The sequence below is a fragment of the Lycium ferocissimum genome, chromosome 10 (assembly GCF_029784015.1).
Source record: "Lycium ferocissimum isolate CSIRO_LF1 chromosome 10, AGI_CSIRO_Lferr_CH_V1, whole genome shotgun sequence".
Classification (NCBI taxonomy): domain Eukaryota; kingdom Viridiplantae; phylum Streptophyta; class Magnoliopsida; order Solanales; family Solanaceae; genus Lycium; species Lycium ferocissimum.
The window spans coordinates 66,197,505-66,217,862 of NC_081351.1; the positions used below are offsets into that span (position 1 = coordinate 66,197,505).

General features: G+C 34.6%; 1 protein-coding gene across 1 annotated transcript; it reads right to left on the bottom strand.

The window, feature by feature from the left end:
• Nucleotides 1–14,929: 14,929 nt before the first annotated feature.
• On the bottom strand, nt 14,930–19,879 carry LOC132035083 (uncharacterized). Its single transcript, XM_059425401.1, has 2 exons — nt 19,773–19,879; nt 14,930–15,140 (listed from the first exon to the last, which is right to left on the bottom strand). The coding sequence occupies exons 1-2, from the start codon at nt 19,877–19,879 to the stop codon at nt 14,930–14,932; spliced, it is 318 nt and encodes a 105-aa protein (XP_059281384.1).
• Nucleotides 19,880–20,358: the final 479 nt, after the last annotated feature.

The following is a 20,358-nucleotide window of genomic DNA, read 5'->3' on the forward strand; positions in this document are numbered from 1 at the left end:
AGGATACCTAGGTTGGAGGAGATCCATCCTTGTATCCTTATCAGCCAAGAGGAAACTTGGTTTTATCAATGGAGGATGTAAAGCTCCGGATCCGAAACATGAGAGTATGAGAGGAGGTGTTAATGACATGATCATATGTTGGATATCAAATGCACTGTCAAAAGACATTGCTGACAGTGTGATGAGCTCTAAAACTGCAAAAGAGCTTTGGGACAGCCTAGAAAAGAGATTTGGTAAGTCAAATGGTGCCAAACTCTATCACTTACAAAAGGAACTATCGGTCTAGTGCAAGTGTCCACATTGCCGGATATTTTACTAAACTTAAGAGACTATGGGAGGATGGTTTGAATGTTATTGTTTGTTGAACGTGTGTGTGTGTTTGTGATGGAAAGGAGAAGTTAACTAAATCACTAGAGGATCGAGGCTGATCTAATTTTAAATGACGTGACCGGAAACATACTTATGATGAATCCCTTGCACTGGAATAGATATTGCGTGTTCTTTACTTTTACAAGATGAGAACCAAAGGGAAGTGTATGCAAATGCACATTTCACCTCAGATTCTGCATCTTTCATGGTGGCTGGACAACCTAAATAGCCCAACAACCAACTTTTTGCTGAGTTTGCAGCATTCATGGCTAATGGACAGGCAAGAAATACATAAAAATTCAAAAACCAACCAGTGAAAGCAACAAACACACCTCGAAATTCAACTCCGATCAAAGGTTTGTTAGAGGTTCGAAACAAGAAGAAATATAATCCCAATGTTTCTTGCTACTAGGGATGGGCATAAACACCGAAAATCGAAAAACCAGACCGAACCGAATTAATTCGGTTTTTCGGTATTTCGGTTCGGTTTCGATTTTTTTTTTAATAACAATTTCGGTGTTCGGTTCCGATTCTCTGGTTCTTCTGTTTTTCGGTTAAACCGATTTTTTTTTTTTTTTGAAGATTTACTACATGAATACAATTTTTTTTTGGGAAAAAAACATAAGTAGACAATAATATTATAATATTTACATATTCTTAGCAACTAAATGTTATTAAACATTACATGACTGGTTAAATGTTTTATAGTAAATCAAATTGTTATATATAAGGAAACCCTTCAGACGTGAATAACTCCAATACCTATTTGTTGTTCATAGTATAATCGCTTTTATACAATTTCATACTTTCTCCTTATTCGCAAGATTTTTTTCATTTTTTTTCATACCTTTTCTACTTCCTCCTTATTCTCAACTTCTTTCATTGTTCCATAAAAAATAAAATCTCGGTTTTCATTTAACACTACAGGATATTGAACACAAGTATAATAATAATTTGAGTGTTGATTTTTATTAGATATAGTATAATAAAAATGTTATACATAGAATAATATTCATATAATTTGTTATACATAGAATAATATTCATATAATTTATTTCACCTATTATAATAAATTAGATATAACTCACATAATTTGATTATACACTATATAAAATTTTATATACCTCGTATGATTTTATTATACGTTGTATAATACATTATATTTTGTATATAGAAGATATTATCTTGTATGTGTGGATGATCACTATGGTTGGATTCTAAAGTCATAAACCTTCAAACATTTAGTTTAGCGTAAACCTCCGTAACTCGAAGCAATCAAGAAGGAAAAATGGAACTAAATGGAGAGATGTGTAATTGCTAAAAAAAAAAAACCGAATTAGAAAAATCGAAACCGAACCGAACCGAACTTCAAAAAACCGAACCGAACCAAACTAATTCGGTGCGGTGTTCGGTGTCCACTTTCAAAAAACCGAAACCGAAAAACCGAACCGAACTTTGAAAAAATCGAACCGAAAAACCGAACGCCCACCCCTAATTGCCATAGGTTACATGGGTACCCTGAAGATTTTGAGTTTACTAATTCCAAAAACTATCAAACTTCAATCAAGGCAAATGCAGGGTTGACACATGAGGAAGGTGAAACCATTGGTGGACAGAATTTTGAGGTGAATGATAACAATTTTGGAGACCAGTTTAGCAAAGAGCAAATTGCAGAGATGATGCAGATGTATAAGCACAGTAAAATGACACAAACAGGAAAATCGGAATTAATGCAAATGCGAGTTGTGTGTACCATTCTTAAGTACTCGGATCGTTGTTCACTAGTAAAAGTCAAACACTTGGATCATTGAATCGAATAACACATGTGTTTTGACCCCAATTCTTTCTTGTTTCTTATTCCACTCCCTGAACCTTTGAACATTAGTTTACCTAATTCTTTCAAGGTAAGTGTTACTCATATAGGGAGTATTTCCATCCTACCAGGTCATGTCATAACTGATGTGCTTCATGTACCAGATTTACCATAAATGTTCGGTTCAAATATGATATTCTATTCACCTCTACTGGCTATTTGTTGCAGGGCCTTTCAATGAAGAGTCCTCAAGTTTTTGGTGAAGTTAGATAGGGACTTTACTTATTAGAGCCTAATAGTACTAGATCTAGGAGTACTTTTTCAAATGATGTATTTTCAATTCCAAAAGGAAGAAATTCCATTTCAGAGTCTGTTTCTACTTCTATTCCAGTGCATGTTAATGTTGTTCCTAATGTAAAGCTTTGGCATGTAAGGTTGGGTCACCTACCATTTTCAGCAATGAAACATTTGAATTTCCTTCATTGTACTTTCAATTCTGATTTTACTTGTGATGTTTGTCCAAAGGCTAAACAAACTAAACACCCTTTCCCTGTTAGTAGTATTAAATCTAAGCATATATTTGACCTTATTCACATTGACACTTGGGGTCCTTACAAGTCTAATACTTACAATGGTTTTAGATTTTTCTTACCATAGTAGATGAGAAAGGGACCTAGACATTTTTTCGAGTACTAAAAGTAAATTTTCGTGCTAAAAAGTTTTCCGTCCATGGTTGAAAGGAGTTTAATGTGAAAGTTAAAGTGATAAACGATAATGCTTTCGAATTGAAAGGGACACATACTAGGATTGCATCAATTGTCTTGTGTAGGTTCCCTCAACAAAATGGAATTGTTGAGAGGAAACACTTATCTCTTGGAGATTGCTAGGGTTTTAATGTTCCAATCCAAATTAATGGGGAGAATCTATTTTAATACCACATCATTAATAGGCTGCCATCTAGTGTGCTTAAAGGAAAGACCCCTTATGAGGTTCTTTTTCAGCAGCAGCCTAGCTATGCCCACTTAAGGAATTTTGGGTGCCTATGCTATGATTCGACTTTGACATTGGAAGAACTAAATTTGATAGTAACCGCATGTGTTTTGCTCGGTTATCCCTTACAACAAAAAGGGTATAAACTATTGGCTCTAGATACAAGGAAGGTGTTTGTATCAAGGGATGTAAAATTTCATGAATCATATTTCCCTTTCAGTTCATCTGATACTTCAGCCAACCCAATTTTTCCAAATTCTCCTCTGTTTCCAGACCATCCTTATATCCCCTCATCTCACACTGTTTCAGACTCGGAATATCATGATATGCCGTATTCTCCTATGCCCTCAGATTCTCCCCCCACACCTATTTCACAATTATCTCCAGTGTCAAATCCTACACTATCTCATTCCACACTACCCACTCCAACACAAACCAATTCTGAGCCTATTCCTAATTCCCCACTTCAAGACTCTTCTCATAACAATATCCCAGGATCTTCTACACCTACTTCTACTTTTCCTTCTCTACCAATTCCTTCTAATCCAACTAGACAATCCAGTAGACTATCCCATCAGCCTGCTTACTTAAAAGACTACATCTGCAGCAGTGTGGTCTTCACTGATTTAGACAATGCTTGTTTTGTTCAACCACACAAACCTAATAGTTATGTTTTTTCTTCTTTGACTCCTCACAATCAATAAATTTTTCATTCTCTTTCTACTATTAGTGAACCTAATCGGCTTGTCAACATCCGGGATGGAGAGCAGCCATGGACTCAGAAATCCAGGCCTTAGCACACAATAAGACTTGGGAGGTGGTTGAGTTGCCTAAAGGGAAAAAGGCCTTACCTTGTAAATGGGTTTACAAAGTGAAACACCTTTCAGATGGTAGCATTGAACGGTTAAAAGCTAGGCTAGTGGTAAGGGGGGATATTCAAAGGGAGGGAATCGACTATGGTGAGACCTTTTCACCAGTCGTGAAGATGACAACTATACGTTGTTTACTTACAATTGCAGCTAAAAAGGATTGGTCAGTTTCACAATTGGACGTCAACAACGCATTCCTACATGGTGACCTCCAAGAAGAGTTTTTTATGAAAACAGATTGACTCTGTGGTCCCAAACATGTTTGTCTTTTGAAAAGTCCCTATATGGGTTAAAACAAGCTTCACGAGTGGTATGCTCGCTTGCGGGGGCTTTAAGCTACAAGTGGTTACTCTTCATCATTAAATGACTATTCTTTATTTTTCAAACAAAGCCTCTTATCCATTTTATAAGATATGTGCGACAAGGGGATGACTTGGGTGAAATTAAGGATATCACATGCTTTCCCAACACGGAGTTCAAAGTAAAGAATTGGGGGGACATTCGCTATTTCCTTGGAATGGAGATCTTACGAGAAAAGAATGGTTTTATTGTGAATCAAAGGAAATTTACCTTAGACCTGCTTCAAGAATTTGATATGTCCCATTTACCGAAGGCTACTTCTCCCTTGGACCCTTCTTCCAAGCTTCGAGCGTACAATGGCCCTCGCATGGATAATCCTACTATTTGTCGACATTTGGTCGCCAAGTTGAATTACTAACCAATACTCGATAGGATCTCTCTTTTTTCTTGCCCTCGGTCAATATATGCAACGACCTTGTCTTCCGCATTTCTCTAAGAAAGTTAAGTTCGAAGGTCAAGGGATTCCTCCTCTCTTCAAATCCATCATTCTCTTTGCTTGATTTTGCGATGCGCGTCTTTTGATTCTCGTAAATGCCGGGTTCTTCATCACCCTCGGAGGAGTATCTCGTGGAAATCAAAGAAACAAATTTCGATTTCCTTGTCTTCTTGAGATGGGCAAGATGCACACCGATCCATGAGACGCGTCACCGCCGAACTAACTTGGCTAATCCGTCTTCAAGACCTCTCTACTCCCAATCCTCTTCACTCCGATATGCAAGCCGCCATTCACATAGTCCGTAACCCGATTTTCCACGAACGAAGATGCCATTTTGTCCGTCAGCTCCCTTTTCTCGGGTTAATCACACTTTCTTTTGTTCCTTCTCAAGAGATCGATTTACCAAACCGGGGTTAAGTAACCATTTTGAACAAGTTGGGGGTCATACCATTCCCCTCCACCTTGAGGGGGGATGTTAGAGTACAGAAACCCCATGTCAACCATGTCAACCATGAAAAAGAAAAGAAGAGAAGAAAGACGAAGAGAGAAAGAGAAGATGCGATGAAGAAGATGAACACAAAATGAGTCAAACTACTCAATTCCCACTTCAAGATGAACTAGAATGTTCTTATCCAGGTGGCGATATCTCAGCCACACATAACATACTTGATGGATCAAATTTCCATCCTTGGATGAACAATACACAGCTGTAAATATACTCACATGACCAGCACGTGCAATACACAGCTGTAAATATACTCACATGACCAGCACGTGAGGGAATAAAGTTTGTTACACATTGAACAAATTAGACTAGGACAGCTGTAATCAGATTTTCCATTCTTTCTTATTTTCTTACTTATCTCTACTGTATAATTATCTGTACAGGGTTTTGATGAATAATATACAGAAAATTTCCCAAATTGGAGTGTCTTCTTCTTCAATTTATTACAAGTTAATCTAATATATTCGGAAAAAGGCAAGTCCCAAACAAGAGTAGCGATGAGAACTCTAAAAATGGCGATGTTGCTGCTTACGGTGGTGTAAATAGTGGCAATGACAGTGAAGGTGGAGGAGGTGTTAATGGCGGAATAACAATGAAAGGGAGGGGTAAAATGGTTTGAGGCGCTGAGGTGGCATGTTACGTGGCATACACCTCATTGAAATATTAGTGTCACATTGAATTGAGTGTCCACTTTGGACAGCCTTAACGGGAGGGGTATATTTGAACCATTTAGGTACAGGTAGGGATATTTTTGGACCAATAGCATAACGGAGGGTAATATGATCCTTTTCCCATTGTAGAGGGACAAATTTGACCCTTCTCCCAAATACATATGTATATACTGCATAATAACCATGAAGAAAGTAGCAGAGTTCAAATAGAAACTATAGCCATTTAATTCAGAAAAAAAAAAAAAAAAAAAAAAACTATCAAAGAGCTATCCGTTTATAACAATTTTCTGTCATTCTCTTAACCCTTCAAAAATCGAAAATCCTAAAAAAAAAATAAAAAAAAATCAGATGACTGTGAAAATGTCGGTATAGAACCTTCTCCCACATATATTTTATGTGGACATGAAAATGGGCATATAAGTTTAAAAAATTAGTGTTATCTCAAAAATGAAACATTCTTTTTGGACTTGTGTACTAATTTTTTATTCTTACTTATTAGTTAATAATTATTTTATCTTACATTTAATAATGAAGTATCAAGATCGTGAGCAAGTTGTGCAAGAACGTGAGCGAGTGTCAAGTGCCGCACGTGGGCTTAGTCAAGACTAAGGACGTGACACTTCTCCCAATAATAACATGAAAATGGGCATATTGTGTTTAAAAAATTAGTGTTATCTCAAAACGGAAACATTCTTTTTGGAATACTATTTTTTATTCTTACTTATTAGTTAATAATTATTTTAGATTTATCTAAAGTGATAGTCGGGAGAGGAAGGAAGCGCGTTGATCAAAGCTCATCAATGTATGAAGAACCTATGAAACATATTATAGTCAAACTTGTCGTTAATAGTTATTAGCTAGCTATTAATTAGCCGTTGGAGAAACATTTATATATACCATGTACTACTTTGGACATTTGAAGATAGAATTCTTCTAAGTTATTTTTCCTTTGCCTTGTGATCTCTTCTTGTACGTTGGGTCTTCTTTCTTGAGTTTTTGTTGTCTTTGTTCCCAGTTTATAACTCAATGAGCTTGTTGGACTTGGATACGCCTAATAATATTATTCACTATATAGGAGAAAAATTCACTAATTGTAGCATTTGAGTGAAAGAGTTAAAGGTTTATCATATGGCCAAAGGATGGGAGGAGCAGCTTGATACTATTAAGTCCTACCTGGACAAGGCAGCTAGGTGGATAAAGAAGTTTGCAGACCGTAAGTGCCGTTAAACAGACTATAGAGTTGGGGACATGGTCATGGTGAAGATTAACTCAAGAAAGTTAAAGGCATTACGGAGCATGCACCGATATTGATTCGCAAGTACGAGAAGTCATTACTGAGGTGGGAAAGATCTCATACAAGCAGCAAGCTTGACATGCCATCATATCTTAAGATTTACCCTATCTTCGGTGCCAGCATGCTTAAGCCATACCATGAAGACAATGATGACCCTAATAGGGCCTAATCAAGTCGTGCGCCTATTACCATCACCGCTCGCATGATCGAGAGATCCAGACTATCATTAACTAGCATGCCAGACATGTTCCTCATCCAAGTAGAATAGCCATTAGCGAGAAGACTTGTGGCAATTATGGACAAGACTAAAGGGCAGCATTGCACCATGGTCATTGTAACGTTAACTGGGGAGAGTGTGACAACATGCTACGTTATAATGTCACTTAATCAATATTTAGAGCCAATTTTTTCATGCAGGAAGCTTATGTGTGCAAGAAAGCTAACACTTATCATGGTTAAGTGATTTAATGAAATAAATTGTGTGTTAATTAACCATGATTAAGTAAAAGAACTCTACATCCAAACACATGGCATGCATGTATTGATTTGGTGTAAACACCCGGTGTGGGTAAATTTTTACCGATAGAAATGTTCTAGAGACATATGGAGATTTTCCATAGAAGACCTAGATCCCTATAAATTTGCTATAAAAGTCGTTAGATCCTTCTTGATTTGTAGAGAAATCTAGAGGAAGTTCTTATCTTGTAAATATGAAGGACCTGTACACAAATATTATTTGCACACTAAACCCCTACGAGATGGGTATATAAAGGTGGTCATTCATTTGTAACTCATCAAGTAAATAATTCAAGTTCCCTATAATACAAAGCTTCCTCTGGCAATCTCTTATGTTCAATCTAGCATTTTCTTAGCATTCTAGTGTTTGTTGAGTTGCTTGGATCTCAATATTATTTTATGACCTTATGAAGTTTTGATCGATGATCGACAAATATTGTAGAAGTGACAATCTATGTACAACGAAGATGGACAAAGATAATCTCTAAAAAATTGGTGAATGAAACAAATGCGGATTACGGACAGAAATAAGTCTTTTAGATAATAAGCGAGACTGCTTGGTCTACGAAGAAGAAGTTTTTCCACGTGCACAAAAAGCAACCTTGGAGAATTGGGATTAAGGCATAATCCAATTCTACAAGGATTATGAGTTCAAGACATGAAAACTTTACCATAATTGAGCACATGGAATTAGTTTGGGATTAGGTGATCAAGAAGTCATACGCGTGAGTCAAATCCAAGTCAAACAAGGATTGATTTCTTGCAATTAATTGAGCCATGTCATGATTGGATTGGAAGAACTACAAGCGGCTATTCTACTCGTATATAAAGCATCACATTGGTGCTTGTTGAAGACAAGAGACTCCACTACAAAAAGAGAGAATAAAAGCGAGTTCTTATCATTGAGTGTTATTCGACTTGGGTGAATAAACTTTGAATAAAGAACATGTTCCTATAAATTACAATCATTATTGTTCTTGTTGCGTAATTTAGTTCTTCAAGATTTATATTTATATACATAGATACTTAGATCGATACTGAGAATTTCAAATTCTATTAATAATTATCTAATTAGAATTCAAATTAATCTTTACATTCCTAGTTATTTGTAGTAGGTTGTTATTGAGTTGTAGGTGACTTTATATACCGGGTAGAGTCTTTGAAGAAGTTGGAGAAAGTACCGACAATTACGGAGAATTGTTGAGGATTTGGATAGTTGCTGTTAGAGTCAGTGCCTTAGGTGTACAAGGCGTTGTAATCTTAAAAGCTGCTCGTGTTACAGTGGAAAGTTTGGGAAAATCCGATTGGTGATAGATTGTGGCTTTGCCTCGCTTGATCAAGGAGTTTTCCACGTAAAGAGCTTTGTGTTGATTTGCTATTCCGCACTTTACCTTGAAAGAATCTGGTTCTGATCATAATATAGGTTGCAGCAAATTAACAATGCCTTAGGTTGACCTAATATAGCAAGACCGTGAGTAAATTGTGCAAGATCACGAGTAAGTTGTCAAGTGTCACACGATGCACTTAGTCGAAGTCTCAGGCCGTGACATAAAGTAGCAAAAATCTTGAAAAAACTGTCTTAGAAGCAAAAGGAGAGTAAAATCGTGGAAACTATCTTACCGACAGAGGTTCATTCGGTTTTGCTTCACTTGTACTGTAGAAATCCAAGAAAGTTTGTTCCGTATATTCAAATTTTCTTTTGCTTGACTCATATGCATATTTGAAGGGTAGTAGACTTCTTATTTTTTCTGCTAATTTGTCTCTGTCGAGCTGCATATAAGACGGAAGAGGGATCAGACCAAATGAACAAAGCCGGTAAAAAAATCAATGATATAACAGCAACAGACAAATAGAATAAAAGTTATAGTAACAAGAATGAGTAATAAAAATTATAACAGTAACTCCAACAGTACTGATTATGGTTATAATATTGAATTGAATCATCAATGTGTATAAATGCGAAAATGAAAAAAAAAAAAAAAAATTGGCACTTTGAGAAACAAGAAGATAATTGAGTAATCGATCACTATTCTCAAAGGTCCAATTCCCACTATAAAAGAAAAATCTAAAACTCGTGAAAACTAGTACTCCCTCCACCATTACAATTTATATGAGTCATTTAACTGGACATAAGGTTTTAAAAAGCAAAAGAGACTTTTTAAATTTACAATGTTAAATATGTCATAATATTTATGTGGTTGTAAAACTTTTTAAAATTATCATGTTATAATATTTATGTGATTATAAAAATTTATCGTTGATGATAAAATAAGAAGTTTAAACAAAAGTATATTTAGAAAGAGACCCATTTTTTTGTAAACGGGCCAATTATTAATGATAATCTTTTTAGGGCAACTCGCAGGAATGCCCTTATTTTGGGGTGATCTTTAATTTTGCCCATTAAATTGGTGACTTTTAATTTTTGTTAGAACCCCTTGGTTTCGGGTTCGAACTCCCGCTCAGTCAAAAAAAATTTTAAAAAAAATCGCAAGGTAGAGTTTGGATTCGCAAGGCGGAGATTTGCCTAAAAAACTCTGCCTCAAGCAGAATTTTGCTACCTTCAGGCAGAGTTTGAAACTCTACATTAAGGTAGAGTTTGCAGTCAAACTCTACCTAATCAGGCAGAGTTTGACTCAAACTCTAACTGATCAAGCAGAGTTTTGAGGCAAAATCTACCTTAAGACAGAGTTTTAACTTATACCTAAAGGCAAAATTCTGTCTCAAGGCTAAACTTTGGCCCGAATAGACCTAACTTTGCTACAAAACTCTGTCTTTCGTAATTGTCCCCCCCCCCCCCCTTTTTTTTTTTTTTTTTTACTGAGCCGAGGTTGGAACCCAAACCTTATGGTATTAGGCGAAGGGACAAAAATTGACCACCAATTTGAGGGACAAAAATTGACCACCAATTTGAGGGACAAAAATTAAAGACCAAGGCATTTGAAGGGCACTCCGCACAAAAAAATGATCCGTTTAAAAGGCGGGAGTAGTAACGGTAATTCTTTTTTAATTATGATGCAACAATAAAAGGATAACTAAGTGCAAAATATATACAAAATAAGGTGGCACACATACACATGTTGTTTGCTTCACCACAAAGGAAATTGTCCATAATCGCAATATTCCATGTATACCTCAAGGCCAAATTTATTCCTTCAATTTTGCTCATAATTTAATTATTAATAGGGATATTTGCGCATAAATATACAATCAAACGCAACATATTGCACTTACGTGTATTTATATTTTCAAGTTTATACTTTGCATAGACAACATTTGTTTTGCAATAATGTTTATACACTATTATACATTATTATACAACATTTATACACTTATATAAGCAATATATCTACCTTGTATAAAAATGTATAATAATCTATAAATGTGTATCATCCTTGTATAAAAGTGTATACTGTGACAAACTTCTTCTACTACTTTTAGTTGAAATTCTTGCTTAAAACCAATTTAAATCTCCGCGAAATGACTTCAAATTTTGTAGATAACAGTCTTAGACTATTTTCAACAAGTCTAAACCGTACCACTTAAAATTTTCACAAAAATCATGTCCGAATTTTAAAACTACTACTTTTCGCTTGTTTAATAGTGATGGATTACCTTCCTAATGTAATTTTCACCGCCCAAATCTTAGAAAACTAGTACTATAACTACGATTTGATTTCCAAACATAATAATAAGTCGAGTTGTCAACTAACAATCAATAGGACTCACAATTTCATACGTCCTAGGATGATAAAAATGACGTGGATTTGTCCTGTGTTTTTTGTGTTTTTAATTGTGGAAGAAAAAACCTATAAAAATGAATCTATAAATTGTGTTTGTGCTGTGTTTCTCATAGTGAAGAAGAGAGGGAGGAACAAAAGGTTCTGAAATGGATGAGCAAGAGAAGTAGAATGGGTTTTGAAAAGTTCCTACTCGTTATATTATGCAAAATAATCCAAAATGGATGAGAATCTAAAAAGGAATTAAAATATGATATAATACTACCTCACCTGTACTTTGGTGTAATTATCTATTATTGGTATTATAAAATTAACTTTCAGAAAAATGGTATAGTAATAAGTTTCCTAAATAATTGTGTATAACAAAATTACCAAGAAAAAATTTGGATGCCGGCAACATCAACTATTTGGGAGATATCAAAGAGAAGAAGCACACTGAATATTATATATATATCAAAATAAATCACCAGTATATATATAAGTTTTACATCTCTGAAATTTATGGAAAATTTTAAGCGTATATTACTCATTAATAAATCGACCAACAAGTTAGTACCTTTTCTCTTGTAACTTGTCAAAAATCTTACCTCGAGCTTGATTTTGCTTGTGTATCAAATTTATAGCTTTTTCAGTTTCAATTTTGCTGTCATCTAATTTAATTATTGAATGTGGAGAAAATGATGATCGAGTGGTTCTTTGCTGAAAATAAATTCAAACGCTTAAATATAAGTGCACTTACGTGACCGAACCGAATTTATATTTTCAAGTTCGGTATACTTTGCATAGTTTCAATTTTCGAAATTTCATTTGTTTTCGATTTTTGTTTTTTAAACGAAATTTTACTACACCCAAAAAATATTAAATATTCAGCCCATGCCCATTAAATAAATTCGGCCCAAAATAAATAAAACCCATTATATAAGCCCAATTATCTTTATTCTTTCTTTTGTATTTAAAAATGTCACACAATAAACAAAAGATAAGAAACGGAGCAAACAAAAGTACAAAAAGTGTACTTCTCTTCTCTTTCAATGACCCCTAATTTTACTCTCTCTCTCTCTCTTCTACTACTTCTTAGTTGAAATTCTTGTCTTCTTCTTCCAAGTTTAATTTCTCTCTCTCAACGAAATCTCTCGCTCACACTTTGTAATCGATTTTATTTGTTCTTTCACTTCTTTCAATCCTTAGTCTCTCTACCTCGTTATTATTTTCTCTTTTAGTTGTGAATATATGGTTATTTTTGGTATCTTTTGTTTTGCTTGTTAATCTATGGTGAATTTACTTTTCGCTTTGTGTTAATTGTTGATGTGATTACCTTGTTTTGATTGTTGTAACATGATATGTGGTGGTTGTGAATTTGTTGTAAATAAATGGGTAGTTGTTTGAGATCTATGTATATGGAAAAATGAAAAAGACTTTTATCATACATGGTGGTGGTGGTTGTGCTGTTATTTTTTGTTGTTTGGTTTTTAATTTCCTAAACTTATATTTTCTCTTTAATTTTCGTAGATGTCAACTAAACAATCAATAGGACTCACAATTTCATACAATGATAACTCCTAGTAACAAAGATGAAAAAAATGATCTAGATTTGTTTGGTGTTTTTTGTGTTTTTTAATTGATGGTAAGTAGTAAAAAAACCTATAAAAATGAATCTAGACAACATTTAGGGAGGTGCAACGCATGTGTTTATTGCTGAAAAAAAAATGTTTCTCTAAGGTGAAGAATGAGAGGGATTGGGAATTTGATCAACAATTAAAGGAGGCTTTAGTTGAGATGATAATTATTGATGAACTACCATTTAGCAAAAGAAGTAGAAGTTTATGGGTTTTGAAAATTCCTTCTAGAACGTTATATTATGCACGAAATAAGACAAAATGGATGAGAATCTAAAAAGGACATTATTGCAAAAATTAATTATATGTGTTTATTTTCTCACTTTATTGATAAAGATTGGAAGTTGCATAAAAAAAGAATACTAAATTTTGCCCTGTCACTAGTCATAAGGTGAGCACATAGCGAGAGGCTATTAGTAATTGCCTGCTTTGGAACTTGGACAAGGTATTTACTATTTTTATGCTTCTTAAAATGTTAAGAGAATTGTCTGATATATATATATATATATATATATATATATATATATATATATATATATATAGGTTTTGAAGGAAATTATTTAAACGTGTTAGGCAAATGGTAAGGTATGTTTTTAAAGTTTTAAGAAATGTTGTGAAGTTCAAAAGATGTGCTAAAACATTAATTTAATATTTTACTAGGTGGAATTCCACTACGCGATGTTGAACAATACAAAGTTGTTAACAATTTGATTTTTTTTCAAATTTTAAATTTATTCTATGTTTGTGAAAAAATATTGAATGTGATGATTGGGTGAATGTAAGGAATGATAAAGTTTCTTGAAAGATTTCAATCAGCCAAAGTTCACAAAAATGTTCATTTTGAGGATATTTTTTTTTTTTGATAAAAGATCTTATTTACTCCCTCTCTCTGAGAGAAAAGTTTTTGTTGAAAAGATGAACAAAATGATTTGAATTTTAGGAGTCAATAAATTTGTGTTTTATTATTTGTATTTGGGGGAGGAAGTTGGAAAGAAAGACGAAGAGTGTACGGTTATATGAAATCTTTGTTTGAGAGTATCTAAAAAATTTTCAAGAGCAATATAATTGTCTCCTTACTTATCTCATGATACATACGATGTAAATTCCGGTCCTCTTCAGTGTGAAATCAAATGCTTTGAGAACTAATTCATAAGAAACAAAAAGAAAGATTTTTTTAAACAAGGTTGGATATACAATGAAGAACAAACAATAGATGAAAGTGAAACCGTTGAGTTTAGTATCTTAGGTTGGTGGAAAGTTAATGCTCCTAGAAATCTTTGAGTTGGCTCGTGATGTGTTGCTATTCGATTTCTAGTGTGGCATCGGAATGTGCCTTTGGCCGGTGGTCGTGTACTTGATTCGTTTAGAAGTTCGTTGACTCACTAAATGTGTACTTTGTGTTAATTGGCTTGAGTAAATTATGGAAAAATTGGATCATCTTGAGGAACTTGAATGGTAAGATTTTGTATTTTTTTGTGTTTTATGAAAAAATAATATACTTTTTTATTGTTGTATGACATATTTGATTAAATTATCTTTAGACAGAAAAAGATTTGATGTATGATTGCAATTTGCTTCTTTGTTACTAACATCAACTATTTGGTTTTGAGATATCAAAGTTAGATTCTAACTTTTGGTTTTAATGTTATATTTATAATATCATAAATTTATAAATCACCTGAGTATATTTTATGAATAACGATAAGTTTTACATCTCTGAAATTTATGGAAAATTTTAAGCGTATATTACTCATTAATAAACACGACCAACAGTTAGTACCTTTCTCTCTTGTAACTTGTCAAAAATCTTAGCTCGAGCTTGATTTTGCTTGTGTATCAAATTTATAGCTTTTTCAGTTTCACGGGTTTTCAAAGCCTCTGTGCTTGATGCCATCTGATTTTCTCTTTGAAGGTATAGATCAAATTTCTGAATGTGGAGAAAATGATGATCGAGTGGTTCTTTGCTGAAAATAAATTACAGCAACTGCTTAAATATAAGGAAGGATCTTGGGCCTCACGTCAAGAAAGTCAACTCCAATTTCCTACTTCACTTTCATTTTCATTTTTCTAATTTCCTTACAATGGATACTTGTCGTGTAAGGGTACGGTATTGTTTATGAATTTTTCACGTCCTCCGCTAATTTTCGTAACCATAAATGACTCCTTTAGAGCATTTTGTCTCAATTAATGTAATTGTAAGGATCTTCTCGGTTATAGATTGTGTACGTGTAATAAACAATTTAATTAAAAATTCGACATGACTTTAGGATTGTAAAACTTAATAATTTTCTCAAGACATCATATAATATTACTTTAATCAATAAAACATGTTACACCTCGTGCTTTCGTACATTGAGTTTCGCCATGAGTTAATCGATGTAGACTCGGAGAAACGGGGATTATCTTTGAGGTTATAAGGGATTAGTCATGTTAATCTCAAGTATACAAGAGTTTAAGACCCTGTTTAGTAAGTATTGGAATGTTTAGAGGTTGAACGAATCGAAGAGAATACATTTCGTCGGAAACTGAGGTTTGACTTGCAATGTACGACCCGTACTTTTGAAAGGCCCCGCCGTACCTCATAAACAGAAACTCAGAATTTTCCTATGCTTGATACGGTCCCATGTACGGACCGTACATCAAATGTACGACTCGTACATTCGGGCTTACTTTGAGGCGGCCAGTTTTAAGTTGAGTTTAATTATTTTGTTGAGCTTCATTATTGACTCATTTCTTCTTAAACACAGATCCTACACTCTCCTAAACCCTCTCCCTAAGTTCCTAGATCAAATTGAAGCAAATCCAAAGTGAATCAAGGTGGTTCAAGTGCTTGTGAGCTTGGAAGTGTTGTTATAGTATAAGTACTCTCTTGGTGTTGAAGTTGAGGTTTTCCTCTTGGTGAATTAACTCGAATTGGGAGCTGTTCTTGTACTTTGAGGTAAGGATTCATCTTATCTTTATGTTCTTGAGTTTATTTGGTTTTTAATCAACTAGTCGAAGGGGGAAATTGTGGAAAGAAAACCCAAGGTTGCGCTAGAACTTGTGTTGGACTTGTGGACTGTTTTGGAACATGATTTTGGTGTGTTTTTGAGGGAATTCCCTTATATTAAGATAGTTGTTGATGTTGTTGTGTTGTTGTTATTGTACTCCATATGAAGAGAAAGAATGTATAGGATAATTGTATATAAGCGTATATTGGGTTATCTTGTGTATATTCTTTTATTGTTTATGTTTTGGGTTCAAAATGAGGTGGAAGAAGGTTGTAATGGATGATGTTAATCTTGTTGGATGAGTTGTGTTTGTTATGAAGTAGGGGAAATGTTGTCCGACTCTTTTTTAGGGTCGAATTATCATTCGATATACGTCATATGCTAGCAATCCTTAAGTAATGAACGTATTACCTTTGTTATAAGATTTACGTACTAGTTGAGTTCGTTGTTGGTTTGTATTGGCGGCACGAGGTATATAATGGCTATCCTTTTCTTTCCTTGGCATGATCCTATAGCTAGCAAAGTTTGACGAATTATATAAAGGGAACATTGATCGAATATACCTTGTCATTAGTGATATACAGCTTCCCGAGTGTCTGTATTGCATCTTTCGAGGGATTCTTATCCGCTTCATATCCTTCCTTGATATTAGAAGAGATAGATAGACCTTGCAGAGCTTCTATACATTTTAGCATATACATGATATACAACATATACATATATTGTCTTTAGCCTGGCCACTTGGTCAGTGAGACATAATTATTGCCTGGCCACTTGGTCAGTGAGACGATACTATTGCCTGGCCTATGTTCAGTGAGATTTTATATGTGTTGGCCTTACGGTCAATGAGATTTTACAGTTGTCTGACCACTTCGTCAGTGAGAGATACAACGAGCCCTGCATGTGGGCAACTAGCTATGATAGTATTATATTGCATAGTGTTAAGTTGGATCAAGTAAGTATATTTCAGGGAATTCTTTGGCCTCCAGATTATTATGCTTTACAGTTCAGTTTCAGTTTCAGTTTCAGTTTCAGTTTCAGTTACTCTATTGCCTTACATACCCAGTACATTATTTCGTACTGGCGTCCCTTTTGTCAGGGGCACTGCATTCATGCCTGCAGGTTCTGACAGACAGCCGGATAGACCTCCCAGTAGCCAGGACCAGACATCAGTTGATTGGTAAGCTCAACTCATCCGGATTTTCCAGGTCTAGAATTAAGAGTCTCTTTTGTGTATATACACACTTAATGGGTAGGCCGGGGCCCTATCCCGATCATGATACAGTTATGATCTCTTTAGTGGCTTGTAGACGAGTCCTGTATGACTCGTATGTTAGTATTATGGCCTTGCCGGCCCTTTGTACATGTTCATTTTGGTACTGTTGGTTGTAGACATTTATGGCGGCTTCGTCGGGCTGCGCAGTTATGTATATATATGTTTTGAGTGTGTGTGCCCTTCAGTTATGATATTTATTACTTACAGATGATTCAGGATACGGTCTTATCACCCTTGATTGCTATTTTCTATTTGCAGGTAGGCCTCGTCGGCCTAAGTTGAGGGTTACCCCTCCAGAGTTACAGTTACAAAGTGGTACGCTCGGGCCGAGTATGGCACCAGGTGCTGGCCACGCCTCTCCAAATTTAGGGCGTGACAAAACATATATGAATTCATAGAGTTTTCGTGAATTATCATCAGCAGAAGTGATTAAACTTTCTAAAAAATTGGTTTTTTCTCTTTTACACTGCTCTTTTCCTCACGTTATTTGATGACAATAACCGTGAATTGCAGTCGAGAGAGGACCAGTTTGTTGAGGCAAATCTCTACTTCAATTATTTATAGAGTAGATGTATACACTAAAATACTCTTTTCTTGTTGTGTAACAATGAAGTTACAATGAACTATTTATAGATGGAGGATGATTAAACAAGCGCGATGGAAACACGACATATGTCAGGAGGGGTATGACACCTTCCTTGCATTTTTGACATGTGTCAAAGAGGTTATGACACTTCTTCATGCATGTTTGCCACATGTCACCCATGCAAATCCCTCTCATGCATGTGCGACACATGTCAGATTGCGTGACGCGTGTCATGCGAGCCGACATGTGTTGTGCTAATCAATACGTGTCATGTTTCTCAATCATTTTATCATATATGGAGACCTTCTAATCATAAAATTGCCATTTAATTTTCCACTTTCTATCAAAGTGGAAAGTTACGTACCTTAAAAATTACCCATAAATTCTGATCAATATTCTATAATTAACCATTTTATTTATTAAATCCAACTTAATCATGTGGGACATATATCTTAGATTGTCCTACTTGGCGCACATGCTTCCATTGACTTAATGCTTTAATAAATCTTCTTATATTATGGGCTAAATTTTTTACATTGAATTTATTAATCGTTGCTATTAAGTAACAAATGAGTATGAGCCATGGCGTTTGTACGTCACTTTATTCGATATGATCCCTTTCATGTACTACTTTACTAATCAATTTCTCAACACAATCTATAATTGGGAAATACATTATTAGTCCAACGATAATGCTTACAATATCTTTTTTTAATCCAAAACTTGTGATCATCATTCTCAATATTATGTATACAAGAGTAAACAAGTAGCAATAAAAGTGTACACATAAGTGAGCTCAAAATGTCAATAACATAAACATAATAAAGTCTTACATAAAGTCATTCATTGCTATCACTAATGTTCATTCTTTCTATATATTCCATAAATATTTTTGGGCGATTATCCTCTTGTCAAAGGATCAACAATCATAAATTTGGTGCTAAAATGTTCAGTTGACACTTTATATTTCTGAATGTCTTCTTTAACAACAATCTTATCGTAATTTCATATGATGAGCACTTTTTGTATACTTATCATTTTTAGAGAAGAAGAAACAATAACAACAACAACAACAACAACAACAACAACAATAAATTACTGCAAAAATTATTACAATAAATTCTCAATGGCCTGATATTATTGTCGACTAGACAGGTCTAGAAATAAAGTTTTATAGCCAATTAGTCTGAACTGTGGCCTCAAAGCATGCCATAAATTCAGATTCCATAATATTACTCCTTCAGTTAACCGGAACAAATAACCAAACGTGAATTTTCTGGTATCCACATGACCAACATAATCTAAATTTGAATATCTAACCACATCATAATGGTTAGATGAGCATTTTTCCATTCTGGATCTCTCTAACACTTTATTGATATGGGTTTTCTGAGACAATCCCAACAATTTTTGTGGTCTATCTCGGAATCTTTCTATTCCTATCACATAGGATGCCTCTCCTATATATTTCATTTCAAAGTTGTTAGAGAGAAATGTCTTGGTGTCATACATCACACCAAGATCATTAGTAGCAAGCAATATGTCATCAATATACCGGACTAAAATAATAAACTTACTCCCACTGGCTTTCACATATAAACATCAATCAACAATCTTTTTCTTAAATTTAAAAGTGATAATAGTCTCATTGAACTTTAAGTACCATTGTTAGGAAACTTCTCTGAGTCTGTATTTTGATTTCTTAAGTTTACACACCATATGATCCGTTCCTTTAATGGAAAACCTCTCCAGTTGATCCATATAAACCTCTTCCTCTAAATTTCCATTTAGAAAGGCTGTTTTCACATCCATTTGATGTAACTCTAAGTCATAATGAGCCACTAAAGCCATTATAAATATGAGTGAATCTTTGTTAGTTTGCGGCTACAACCTAAGCACTCAAAGAACTAGGTTCTTTGAGCAACTATGCAAGAAGGTAAATTGTGGAAAGTAAATCAACACAAGTATTTTAGCGTGGAGACGCTCTTTGCTCAAGGGAAGAAAGCCACGAACTACCATGTAAGAAATTTTCCAAACTATTCACTAAAATGAGCCCACTAATTTAAGGTTTACAACCGCCCCTGTAACATGAAGGAACTATTCCAAACAGTCCCGCCTCTACCTTGTTAAAGCTCAACAGTTCTAAACTGTTAACTCTCTCTCTCTCTCTTCACTCACTTTAATGGCTCTATCTAGTCAAGAAAGTCTATGACAACTCAATGTACACCTGCTACAATCAACTAAGAATGCAATAGAAGAAAACACAACTAGAACCTAGTTATTACAACAAAAGAACTGAATGTTAAATCTTATAAAATCGGTTTCTTCAT

Bases quoted from the DNA above. Each gene is read 5' to 3' on its own strand.
- LOC132035083 (XM_059425401.1), bottom strand. From the start codon at position 19,879: ATGGCTTTAGTGGCTCATTATGACTTAGAGTTACATCAAATGGATGTG. The intron at 15,141-19,772 runs GTTTTCCATTAA...ATTTATTTTCAG, and splicing joins TATATGGATCAACTGGAGAG to CAAAGAACCACTCGATCATC.